The sequence below is a fragment of the Octopus bimaculoides genome, chromosome 2 (assembly GCF_001194135.2).
Source record: "Octopus bimaculoides isolate UCB-OBI-ISO-001 chromosome 2, ASM119413v2, whole genome shotgun sequence".
Lineage (NCBI taxonomy): Eukaryota > Metazoa > Mollusca > Cephalopoda > Octopoda > Octopodidae > Octopus > Octopus bimaculoides.
This window is the reverse complement of record NC_068982.1, coordinates 161,375,853-161,388,940: the sequence shown is the minus strand read 5'-3', so window position 1 is coordinate 161,388,940 and position 13,088 is coordinate 161,375,853. Positions and strand designations below refer to the sequence as shown.

At 34.3% G+C, this 13,088-nt stretch overlaps 1 protein-coding gene across 1 annotated transcript in view; it reads right to left on the bottom strand.

The window, feature by feature from the left end:
- LOC106871722 (methylosome protein 50) overlaps positions 1 to 13,088 on the bottom strand; it is a 107,164-nt gene that overhangs the window by 37,639 nt on the left and 56,437 nt on the right. The window contains exon 5 of the mRNA XM_052965682.1: positions 1,071 to 1,141. Within this exon, the coding sequence (XP_052821642.1) occupies positions 1,071 to 1,141 (71 nt within the window). The remainder of the gene's footprint in view (positions 1 to 1,070; positions 1,142 to 13,088) is intronic.

Below are 13,088 nucleotides of genomic sequence, written 5' to 3'. Positions count from 1 at the left end.
TCATCACAAATTGCCATCCTAGCTCCTGTGAAAAGGGATTACCCTGCTATGTATAATCAGGGCAGTGCAAAAAGTTGTTTTGCACAAGCATTTCTATAGCCAATTACACGGATGAAATTTACGTATGCTTAATAATTTTACGCAAAACAGCTTTCAGACTTTCCCTATTAATTTCATCATCTTTTGAATTATGAACATATTTACATCATAAGGGTTTTTTTGTTGTAAGGCTTTCTTTTTTAGTTGATTTTCAGCTAGCAAGACTTATCGTAGATGGCATAATAAGTCACACCCGGACAAGGTCGGGTTATACTACTAGTATATTATAAACAGTAGTAGTGGTGGTAGTAGTAGTAGTAGTAGTAGTAGTAGTAATCCTCTACATTCATCATATGTTTGCATTCTACAACCACATGGTTCAGAACTACTGAAATCCATAGAACACAGAATCTACTAAAATCTTGTTCAAACTAATTCATTGCCTTCATAGCAGATTGTGAACAGACATCAATAAATCCAATACTACTTTTTATGCAAAACTGATTACATTGAATATACTATGTTTCCTCTCAGTGGTATACTGTCACTCCAGTCTTTTCTGTTACTGTAATGGCTTCTGTTCCTTGGAATTGGATGGTCTTGTACCTCTTCCACTCAGGCACTCCAGGTCCATTCATCACTCCATTTCTCAAAATATAAAGTGCCTTAATACAAGAATTCAATCTACTAGAAATAGCATTCAAATCTCTCTTAAATTACTGTCTTAAAAAATGAAAAGACATAACATGGTCTCAAAAATTTGCCATGGAGCAAAATCCAGAATCTGAAGAAACTGGCGCCAGTCTGTACCAACATGCCTCAATAAAGAAAAGTACAATCAGAGTTGGAAATATCTTAGATCATAAGCCTACTAGATCAAGGCTGACCTAAAACTAAATTATACCAACAACATAAAATACAACGTTTATACTCTCAGTGTATAATTTGAAAACTAGATTTTAATGCACTATCAACATGCAAAGACAGGGCAATACAATTTACAAGAGAGACACATAACATTGGTTACTCACCTGTGAACAAGATGCAAACTGTTCAGATTCTGTTGGATGGCATTGTGCAGACCAAACTATGCTGGAATGTGCTAAAGTAGGAAGAGAAAGAAAAAAAGAAAATATATAAAATCCTATTAATGAAAGTTTTGTTATTATTACAGCAGAGGATTAGCAGAATGGCCTTAAAATTTCTTCTGATCTGTTCAAGGTCAACTTTGCCCTTTTTCTATTCATCCAGTCAAATACTGGAATTGATATAATCAACTTCTTCCCCTTAAAATTGCTGGCCTTGTGCCTAAATTAAAAACCATTGTTATAATTTTGAGATTTGTTAGAGCACTGCACTGAACAAAATATTTTGCAGTATTTAGATTAAGCCCTTTATGTTCCAAGTTCAAATCTTATTGTGGTCAATAAAAGTACCATTCAAAAAACAGTCAGTATAATAGACTGTTCCTTCAATCAAAACTTCTGATCTTGTGTCTACATGAGAAATTATAATCGTTATTTAGTTAGAGGAGAATATGGTTTCCCCCATGCCTGTTACCTTTGTAGCCTACCCACAAAGCAGGGGTGGGCTAAACATTTGACAAAAAATGTTAACCAGGACTTTGCCTATTGACTAACCAGGTAGAGTTGAAGTTCAACCTGATAACCTACAGGAATGCTCTGATTATATTGACAACCATTGAGAAGCCTCTATGCAATTGCATGGTTATTAGAAATGGCAGGCAAATTGCCCTCAAACCACATCCTACCATTGGAAATAAAATGAGTAACAAAGGTTTCTTGTTCTAAATACACAATCAACTAACAAAAGAGTGTTGTACTTGTGAGTCCAATGTCACAAGTCATGAAGTACACAATTTTTGTCTGAAATAACTTGTTCTGTGATTTAATAGTTTTTAGTTTCATGTTGAATTTTTATTTTGTTTTATTCTAGTGTTTGTGTAATATATGAGATGTGTTCTGTTATATGAATTTTTTTTTAACACTTTAGCATTTAATCTGGCCATGTCCAGCCAAAATATCCTACCTGTTTTATGCTCATATTGATCAGATTTGGCCTGCAACACCAACCCTACTATATAATTCTAAAGATTAAAAGTTACCTCATCAAAATCTCAGTGCTAGAAGATAATTCAAAACAACGTGAATGAATAAGCATTGCTTTTGACAAAATAATGTGATTGCTAAAGGGTTAAAGATATATTTGCTATTTTGTAATCAGTGTACTTGGTTCTTGTATTATACAAGATGTGTAGCTTGTTTACTTTTAGCAGCTGCTGCAACTAAGGTACCTGTTATCAACTAATGTTCGGTGCAGTCCTTGGATCCACTGAATCCTTCCAAATTGTTCAACTCATGCTAGCATAGAAGATGGCTGTTCAATGACAAGGATGAGGTTTTACATGCAAGATGTCCTTGTTTAAAGTTTCTTTAATGAATGAAAATTTAAAAGCATGTCCAAGTTGAAAATTTCATAACTAAGTCATGAAATTTACAACTTGGACATGCTTTTTTTAAAGTACAATGCTTCCACATCAGTTGACCATGCATTAACAGGGCGTCAGAGCATCTTATTTCATAAATGAAATAAAAAATTTAACAGAGAAACATTGGTTGGCAGTAATACAGTTCAAAATAGAATTCCCACAAAATTAGAATAACTATGGAAACCAACACAAATACATCATAAAAATCATGAAATCTATCAGAACTTGAGTACTGTAGAGTTCTAAAATTCAGTGTTAACATTTATCTAACACAATTGTGTATGAGTGCATACAACAAAATTACCTTGTGGTATTTGGGGACTGTGTAACAGATTAGTTAAACTTAGCCGTTTCATAGAGACAACATACTGTGGTCGATATAACTGACTAAAACACTAGAAGACAGTGCCCCAGTATGGCCATAGGCCAATGACTGGAACCAGCAAAAGAATATTAAAATACATTTATTCAGAACATGATTAATTTCAGGGTTTGACCAACATTTATGCTGTTGTTTAATTTATATATATATATATATATATATATATATCACTATTCTATAAAGTACTTGCACTGAGAGACACCCCCTTCATAAGCTATCAACTGGAAATTACAACTTGTCTAGCATCATTCACGAGTGTAGATCTTTCCAGCAGAGCCAAGCAGCATTGATGTTACTAGGGAGTGTCTGGGTTCTCTATATTAGAAAAATAATCTACTTGCTTTCATCTAAAATATCTTTTCCTCTCATTCATATCTCTAGCATAGTCATCATACTATACTCCAACAGGGAAGGGATAGCTACCATCACCAGCTTTGCACTACATATTACTCCACATCACTATCCCATCATTTTCATTCCATGCCCTTTTCCCATGCTGGAATGCACTGGACAAGTCTGGTCACTTGTGTTTATTATCATCTGGCCCACACAAAAAAAAACACTGAAAACTAGCCAACTTTGTGGCTACATATTTTTTAGTGTGAACTAGGTGCATTTTATTGAACCACCAGCACTAGAGAGGCAGTCAATGTGGGAGAATTAAATAGTCCCTTCTTATTTAGAATTATTGTCTTCATAGACAAGTAATTTATAATGCAGCTTGCAGGGTCCATCTGTATCGACATAACAGTGATGTAAGAGGGAGAGGAAGGTTTTAAATATGTAATGAGAAGGGAACATGATGGCAATCTGATGTGGCTTGATAAACATCAAATTCCATTATATTGGCAGAGGTAGGTAGGCAGGTGTTGCAAAGGTATCCTGGATTGGGAGTGATGTCTGTATAATATTATAAAGAAGAAATCGTGAGAACTTGCAAGAAAGTTGTTTGTACAAGAATGAACACTTGTAGGCATAGAAATGGAGAAATATTTAGAGAATTACTATGAGATGCCATTCACATGTAACAAAAAAGAAATAAAAAGTTGGTGAAAAGTTTCTAATGTTCCCTGCATCAAGTATGGTAACTAGAAAAAGGAAATATGTGGTAAGGAAAAGGCAATATTAGTTGTTGACTAATATCTTTTTATTAGTCAATATTTTGAGGTATCTAAATAAACAGCAGGCAATGTAAGTACATTGTTTTGTTATCAAAAGGCAATGATTACAAAACATTCAGCTTATGATCAGCTATTCAGAACTACAATGTGGAAAGTGTTAAACCAGACAATTTACTATTTCCAACATTCAATCTCTCAGCTTACCTACTCCATTATGTGATTCTCTTGTCTGTTTGTTTGTTACAGAATGCCAACTATGCAGTCTATTTTTCAACACTACTATTTATTTTCTAACTTCAGTCATACACACCTTTGGGAAGTGAGGTAGAAAGAAAGGAAGCTAAACAATTCCCCACCCTCTGGTAGGCGGTGGGGGGAGACTATTTTCTGACACCAAGTCAATAAATCAGGAACCACTCCAGTCAAATTATCCTCTCACCCCTCTCCTTTATCAAACCCCCATTTTTTTTCTTTTTGGTCTTGAGTTTTTCTCACATTTCCATCACAGTTGAAACAACGCTGGAGATAAGACCAAAAAAGAAACATTCAGTCTAGACAGAACAGATATGTAAAGACAGATTCCTGAGTTTCATGGTTATATTATACTTAATGTATAGACGGAAAAGTAGCAATAACAGTAGTTGTAATAATAACAATAAATATGCTACATCAAATAACTGCAAGCAAACATCAAAATTATAGGGGTGTGTGTATGGGGGGTGGATCAGAAATGACATTAAAAAAATATGCTATATTTAGCCAAGCCCCTTTTGGTTTCATCCTTTGGAGATCAATAAAATAAGAGCCAGGCAACAGATACAAGAGTTGATATAAAGAATTTATACCTTTGAAGGTAGTATTCTAGTATGGTCACAATCCAATAATTGAAACTAGTAAAAAAAAAAAAAAAAAAAACTCTCTTTCTCTCTCATTGCTTGCAACTGAGTATGACTTCACATCAACATGCAGCAAATAGTTTGCTGTTTATTTAATACCCATGAATTTGCAAGAAGGTATCTTTTGACCCAGCAGAATGTCCAAAATGTGGTGGCTGGGAGAGAGGGTTGCACTCTAGCACTTGACTAGTACTTTTATCCTTCATCCTTCCAAGATTGATAAAACAAAGAGTTTGACAAATACTGCAAACAAATGATCAAAAGTATTACAATTATGAGCAATGTACTTAAGACAACATTATTCAATGCCCTGAACATAGGATGGCTGGGTTGAAAACAAAGTCAAACAGCTAAGAAACTATTAATGCTCGCTATAGCTAATGAATCTAATAAATGCAAAATCTCCAATGACAATATAACGTGGGCTACATTTAGCTTCTTCTGGCCTCATGAGTATTGAATTTTTATGGATGATAAGCTATGCAATCAACATCTATTTTGGGATTGGCAAATCCCCCACCCAATACCAATTGTTTGTTCTATCAGAATAATCTCCCATGACAGATAAACACGCCACACCACAGTACCATGGAGACTTCTTTTTAAAATGTGCCTCCTATAAACCTTCCTGCAGCTGTATACCAACATACTCCTGCTCCAGCTTTCATTACTTTTCCAGGTCTTCTGGAATAAGTGTGTCACCCTAGGACAGTAAAAAATTGCCACGGTTATTTCCCCATTCAAAATGTGGGGGGTGGGGGTGGGGGCACACATCACCTGTCAATTACTGTAGTCAGTCTCACAAGCTGTACCATCAAATTGATGGAGTCCTGTGTCAGAAAGGCACCCAGAAACTTCTGGAACTCTTCTAAGCTTATTCTGCCTTCATAATTTGGATTTATCCCAACTCCAGGTACTAAGAATTCCTTTATTAAATTTCCTGAAGACATCACTTGAATCATCCATAGGTATGCTCATGGCTGGATGTTATTCAACTCGCATGTTATCATCATCATTATTTGACATGCTTTCCATGCTGGCATGAATTGGATGGTGGACCAGAGCTAGCAAGCAGAAGAAGAGTTGCACCAAGTTCCAGTCTGAATTCACTTGATTTCTACAGCTGGATGTCCTTTCTAATGCCAACCATTTTACAAAGTATGCTGGGAGCTTTTTACATGTCACCAAGCTATACCTTGAGGTATAAAGAATGTTATAGAACTTACTTGCAATCTGATCTGGACAAAATATAACTGATTGTTGAATGGCAACTTAAGCTGTCTGTGGACAAGTGCACCATTAAATATTTTAAGAGGAATATGTTTATTTTGTAAATTAGGCAAGAGTAACCTGCAACACTTGGGCTGCATATAACATTTTGTGTCTTTTTGTACAGTACAGGAATTACATAAAATTAAAAAAAAAAATCTTTAGGGTTGATCATTCAAATTTAATTTTTCTCAATTTTATGATTTTCTATACAACATGAAGTGTTAGTTAAATTATTTTTAGTTGTGTAGTCCCATTCACAATGAGCAGTATTTCATAAAACCCACTGTAAGAGACTGGTTGTCTCTATTTGCTGTAAAGCAATCTGCTGCAAAACCCAATATTTGCATTGTCACTACCCAAGCTCCAATGGCAGAGCATTACTCTTTAGTTAAAGAGCAACATCTTAATGAAAAAGAAAAAAAAAAACCCAACAAATATACATTTGCTAAAGTGACCATCCTTAAAGAGATTATATTTTAGTAAACATGTGAAATACAAGTAACTTGGATTAGAGTTAATTGTATTTTAGTTGCTCAGAGTGAATATTCTAACCATACCAAATCTTTTTTTCAGGCATTGCATACGTTATCTAATGTGCTTATCTTTTTTTAAAATGTTTTTTACAAATAAGACTGTAGGGTATAAACAGAATTTGGTTGCTATTTCTAGCAGATAAACCAATCACATAGAACTTCTCTTATTGTTTCATATTTGTATACATCTTTTCAGAAGACAAAATATTTCATCACAGATGCCATAGAAATTAAAGTAACTTAATAGTAAACACTAGTAGCTTTAATGAAATTTATATATGGCTTGCTATTTTCATAGAAAACATCAATAATAAAAATAAATGTCAAAATGTTCTTGGCAGCAAATAAATCATAAGAGACTAAGGATTTTCTTCAAAAATTCCTCAGAAATAAAGCAACAGTTATTAAAAAAAAGCAAATATTTTAATTACTCTATAATAATTTGAAGTTAGTCTTCCCTCTTGTGAATTAATAAAAACAATGAAAGTACAAATCAGGAATGAAAGCAACTAAGTGCTGTGATATGGCATTCTCTTCCTGCAGACTTCTTATGGAACATTCAAGTCTGTCCATCTGAATATTTTCACTTATTTTCCATATTTTTGGAAGAGAGGTAGAGTGTGTTATGATCTTAACTTTCATTTATCTATTCTTTCAAGCTGAACTAGAATCAACCACCAATGGAGGGATATTGCTGAAAGTCCAACAAGAAAAACAATGCCAGCATCTCATGGTCATGTGGTTATTTTGTGTGCGTGCATGCAGATATGCCCAACAGTTCAGTTTTAATCGCTGATTCAATTCAACAAAACCAAATATTTTTTTTACAAAGACTTTCCAATCAAATTTGATTATAAAGAATGAATTTATATTTTTAGTAATGGACAAGCTAGAATTAAACTGTAAATTATTTTTAATTAGTGCTTTTGTGCAGATTTAAAAATGCTATCCACAAAAGTGAATAACAGAACTTAGTGGAGATTGAACCCACAGATCATTTATTGGATACTTTGAAGCAGTCTGGCTTTGATAGTTTTACATGTTTTATCCAGACTGTTTTCTGCAGATACACAAACTTCGTTTTCACACATTATTTAGCTATTAGTATCAAGGTTGAAAGCAATTACACATTTAGATGTACAGATGTGTTACCATGAAAGTGGACATAAGAGAGTTTATAGTATCATAGTAATTACATCAAAGGGCTAACAGTAAGCAGTCAATTCTCATTAGGCTTCCATCTTTATCAATTTTCATGTATATCTAAATACACACATAGGCTGTTTAAACAAAGCTGTAAATGTAAATACCATAATGATCCTAAAGTGCATTACATTATTCAATATGATCGTGACACTATTGAAAATATCTTTAATTAGGTGAAGTAGAATTAAATATCTCATTCACAAGATGCAGTGTTAGTTTGATGTTATCTACTTTTGATCCAAGTCATATCTAAACAAACACTTCAATTGTAAATAGGGTGGCTATGTGTGTTTAAGTGAAATATAGTCTATAGTTAAACAAAACAGACTGTGAGCGAAAAGGAGTTCAGTAGGAAAGACAAAGGAAATAACAAGCACATGCAAGTCGATTGATATCTGTGATGCAGTAATATTTTCACCTCCCACATCATCTGTGATAGCTAAATCAGTGTCTAAAAACCATTCCCCAAGGTACATCCCAGGCATTGCTCTCACAACCAAAGCCCACAACTCTAAAACCTGCATGTGATTCAGACAACTGTGCTGCAGCAATATAAAGGACACTACTCATAAAATAGGTATTCACTCAAAACCACAGAGTGGGAGACCTAGTTTGGAACTATCTCTACAATAATCTATTACAACTTACTGAAATATATTAGTATGCACTAACTGTAAGAAGCTCAACCTCTCTAAACGCCAACTAACACTTTCCAAAGTTTTTGACCATATCTGACAATGAAAACCTAGAAATTACATCTTTTCTATTTCTTGCTTGAGAGGTATTCCATCAGACTTCTCTCTTGTAGTGTATATAGATAGTACACTCTTCAATCCCTATAATTAACTATAGTGTAGCTCAAGGTTTACTAATTTCTCTCATTTTCTTCTGTATACATTAGTCATCTTGCTGTTATTTTTAACACTGCATTCTCTTATGCAAACAATAACCTTTAACTTGATCTTCTGCATACCAGTATCATTCACATGTAACCTAGATATCTTATGATAGATAGACCTGCACTGCTGTCAATAATGAGTTAATGAAACATCCTCCTACAGGAGTACTACAATCTAGCAATGCTTCTGCTCGGCCATTTCATTTGTATATTCCAGGAAAATCTAGAGCTCCACCGGATATTCCTACAACATGCTGAGACATTTCTATGAGTAGTGCTATGATATAAACAAGTCTGACACATTCTCATGGGAACTTAGAACATAAAGAACTGGAATAAACACTTACAAAGCATTTTGTACAGAGCCCTAAAATTCAAACCATGATGCCTGACTAATACTTTATTTTACTGATACCAGAATGAATGAAAGGCAAAGTAGATTCCAACAAAATTCGAACTGGAACAAATACCATAAGGCATTTGTTCACTGCTCTAACATTTCTGTAAAACAGTTAACTTAGATACAATCACTGCACAAGTCTTGCACTACAGCTTTCCTACACATAAACAACAAACAAATAAAACCTTGAAAGCCATTACAAATGCCAACTTAATCTTTGATGATCTTTTATGGAAAGGACTTTATGTCACAGCTAAAGCTGCATCACAAGAGTTTCCTCTTCACAACCAGAAAATATTTCAGTCTGATTAGTTACCAACTCTCTACAAAAGTTCCAAGCATGATTCACAATGGAGTACTTCTCACATAACTTACTTGATGCTACTGATGCACAAATGGACTATAATCTCTAGCTCATAGTTATGTAGTTTCTTGTTTATTTTCTACCACAATACTCCAATATTTTGAACTATCTAGTTGCATAACTTATCTACATCTCTGGGGGTATCTAACTGTAGTGTTCCCCACACTCAGAATGCTGTAATTACTTTGTCCAATCCTTGCTACCTATAGCTGCAATTTTCCCTAATGTTACCAACTAAATAACAACTACATCTATCTCACTAGTGAGAGGGGATTATGTAAGGGACGATAGACCTCATTTCTTTTGACTAAATATATAAAAATAGACAGAGACACACAGTAATGTGGAGCAACAGAACACTTGAATTAATCCAGTAATCTAATTTTCAGGAGCAGTAATTGTTGCAGAAGGAAAGAAGATATTCTAATTCAATGTACTCCAGTACATCATAGCTGTGTGATTAAAAACTTTGCTCTACAACCACATGATCACTGCTTAGCACCTTGGGCATGTAGCTTCTCCTGTAATCTCAAGCTGACCAATACCTTATGAGAGGAATTTGATAGACGGAAACTGTGCAGAAGTCAGTCATATGTATGTGGGCTTGTGTGTAGCGTGTTTATGTTTATGCTGGTTAAAACAGACATGTTTATGTTGCATTCCTGTGTGTTGTAACTCAGTAGCTTGATAGAGATTGATAATGTAAGTACCAAGATGAAATAATTACTAGGATTGATAAACTGAAACCCTTGAAAGAAGAACCCAAGCATGGCCACTGTCCACTGCTGGAATCTAATAAAAAGTTTGTTTTTTTCTGGTCTGGTAGGAATATACCTATTGTGATTTTTAGTGCTATTGCTCCTTCCATTTGATCATGTGATACTGCATACACATGCATGTGTGTGTGTGTTTGTGTGGGGGGCATGCACAAATGGCTTTGTCACTCACTAGCTACTCCTTCCAATCCACCCATCATCTCTTATCTTTTCTCTTTTACATTTTGCAAACAGGCAAGCAATCTTACAATCCTCCTATGACACAGGAATCATGCTGACAGCTGAGAAGATCATGATTATTGTTAAGTTGTAGTTGTAGAAACCTAATAAGCATTTTTTTCTTTAATATGCAAGATAGTGACATTTCTATCATTGATCATGACAAAAAACTGTAATGCTGCATTAGCTGCTATGATGATGCCTTCCAACACTTATAAGCCATCAATATTCATATAACAAGTAGGTGGTACTTCCTAAGTTAAATGCATTACATTTTGAAATTTCATTAGAACACATAACATAATCTAAAGCATTTGTTAGCTTTTCTTTTGGGCAATTTGCCTTTAAGCATATCCCTTTTTTCTTTTTTTTTTCCCCCTAAGAGAAAGAGGAAATTAAAGGATGGAATTATATGTTCAGCTATTCTTTCATATAGTTAATCCTAAAGTATCAAGATTGTGTGTGTAGGAAGGAATTTTTGTTCTTTTGTTAAGTGATCACAATCACAAAATAACAATTACAAGGAACTTATCTGTCAATTAATTGATTTATTACAGTCCACACATCTCTATTGCATTGTGTATCTGTAATTTCAATATCACAGCTCATGTAACATTGCCACATTGCATGCATCTGTGATTTCAACAGCTTTGCTCGCCACATTATATCTCTCTCATATCATAGCCTATCCGTCCCTGTTACATTGTTTACTTCAGCTAGGACATCACAGTTTTTGTGATGTTTTTGCTTTATTTTTTATTTCAACTTATTCAGTTCAGGCATTTCTGAGTGACTTTTGCTATTTTTATATTTCAACATTGAATGTTTCAAGTAAATTACATAATTTGTTAAATAGATATTGCTAGACTGAGAATTCATCAAAAAGTTCAATTACAGTAACATTTTCTTCTACTGATCCCTGTTTCAGCACAAAGTTCTCCCACTGAAATCTCTCCTGCCATTTTCTCTCTGATTCTCTCAACTGATAACTCATATTGAAAACCACCCATTTCAATGTTCTTCGGGACATTGAAGAAGGTCCTACAATTTACAAGTCATCCAGAATTATAAAAATATTCTAAATTTGTAAGGAGTGGACAAAGAGTGATTAAAGACAATTTTATTTATATTTATAAAGTAAAACTACACTTGGGAGTTGAAGAATTCAGTTAAATAACATGCTTAGTAAATAATAAGAGAGTGAAGGAGGAGGAGGAAGAGGAGGTTTGAATAAAATTAACTTAGTAAACCTGGTCTTGTGCTATGAGGTCACACAATAGGATTGGTTTAGAATACAAAAATAATAGTCTGTTAGTTGTTTTTGTTCAATTTCCTTGTCATATACTGTTATTTAATTCTTCATTACTGGTGTTTAACTAAACAGCTGAACCAGCAAGCACCTAAGTCAGTGATAATGACTAAGGTGAACCATTGTGCTTCTCTCTTCAACCAACAAGTGCAACTAGAGAACATGATTACAATAGTAATTAGATGGAAGGTGGTAATCAACATGGACATTACAAACAATCCCTTGGCTTATAAATCAACACACACAAATTGTACCAAAATTATTTTTGATGTCTTGGATTATTTAAACAAAAAGGTGCAGTATTTTGGTATATCTTTACAATCTCATTTATCATCATCATTCAACAGAACTTCAGCCTCTTTTACCAAATTGGTATAGGTTTGGCAGCTTTAGAATCCTTATTATAGATCATCATCATCATCGTTTAACGTCCACTTTCCATGCTAGCATGGGTTGGACGATTTGACTGAGGACTGGTGAACCAGATGACTACACCAAGCTCCAATCTGATTTGGCAGAGTTTCTAAGCTGGATGCCCTTCCTAACGCCAACCACTCCGAGAGTGTAGTGAGTGCTTTTACAGAAACTAATTTCTGTATTATTTTTCTAAATTGGTGTTGATGACAAAACATCTAAAACAGAATTGCATTCTGGTAAGAAATACAAGGCCAGTTGTAAATAGTCACATATTTGAAGTTCATAATGAAAAGGACAGTCATAAATATATCTCTGGTCAAATATTGAAATGGTGCTCTTAACATGTTGGATACCATGTATTTTTATTACCAAGATGCTGGAACTGAAGAAGCACAATGAAGTGCACCTAGTCCACACTGTAAGACACACAAGTTAGTCTATTATCTGTGTGTGTGTGTGTGTGTGTGTGTGTGTGTGTGTGAGATGACATGGACTGAACAGAGTGACACGACCTGTTCAACATATAATACCATAAAGTAACATAGCTACAAAACAGATTACATATATACTCCCTAGTCTGACTGTCTGTCTTCACACAGACAGACACAATGAACACTTGACATGCTTCATCATATGATCAAATGTAAAGAACCAACTACATATCACATGACCAACAGAATAAAGAAGAAAGCAATTTTACATATATATACATATATATATACATACATATATACATACATATATACA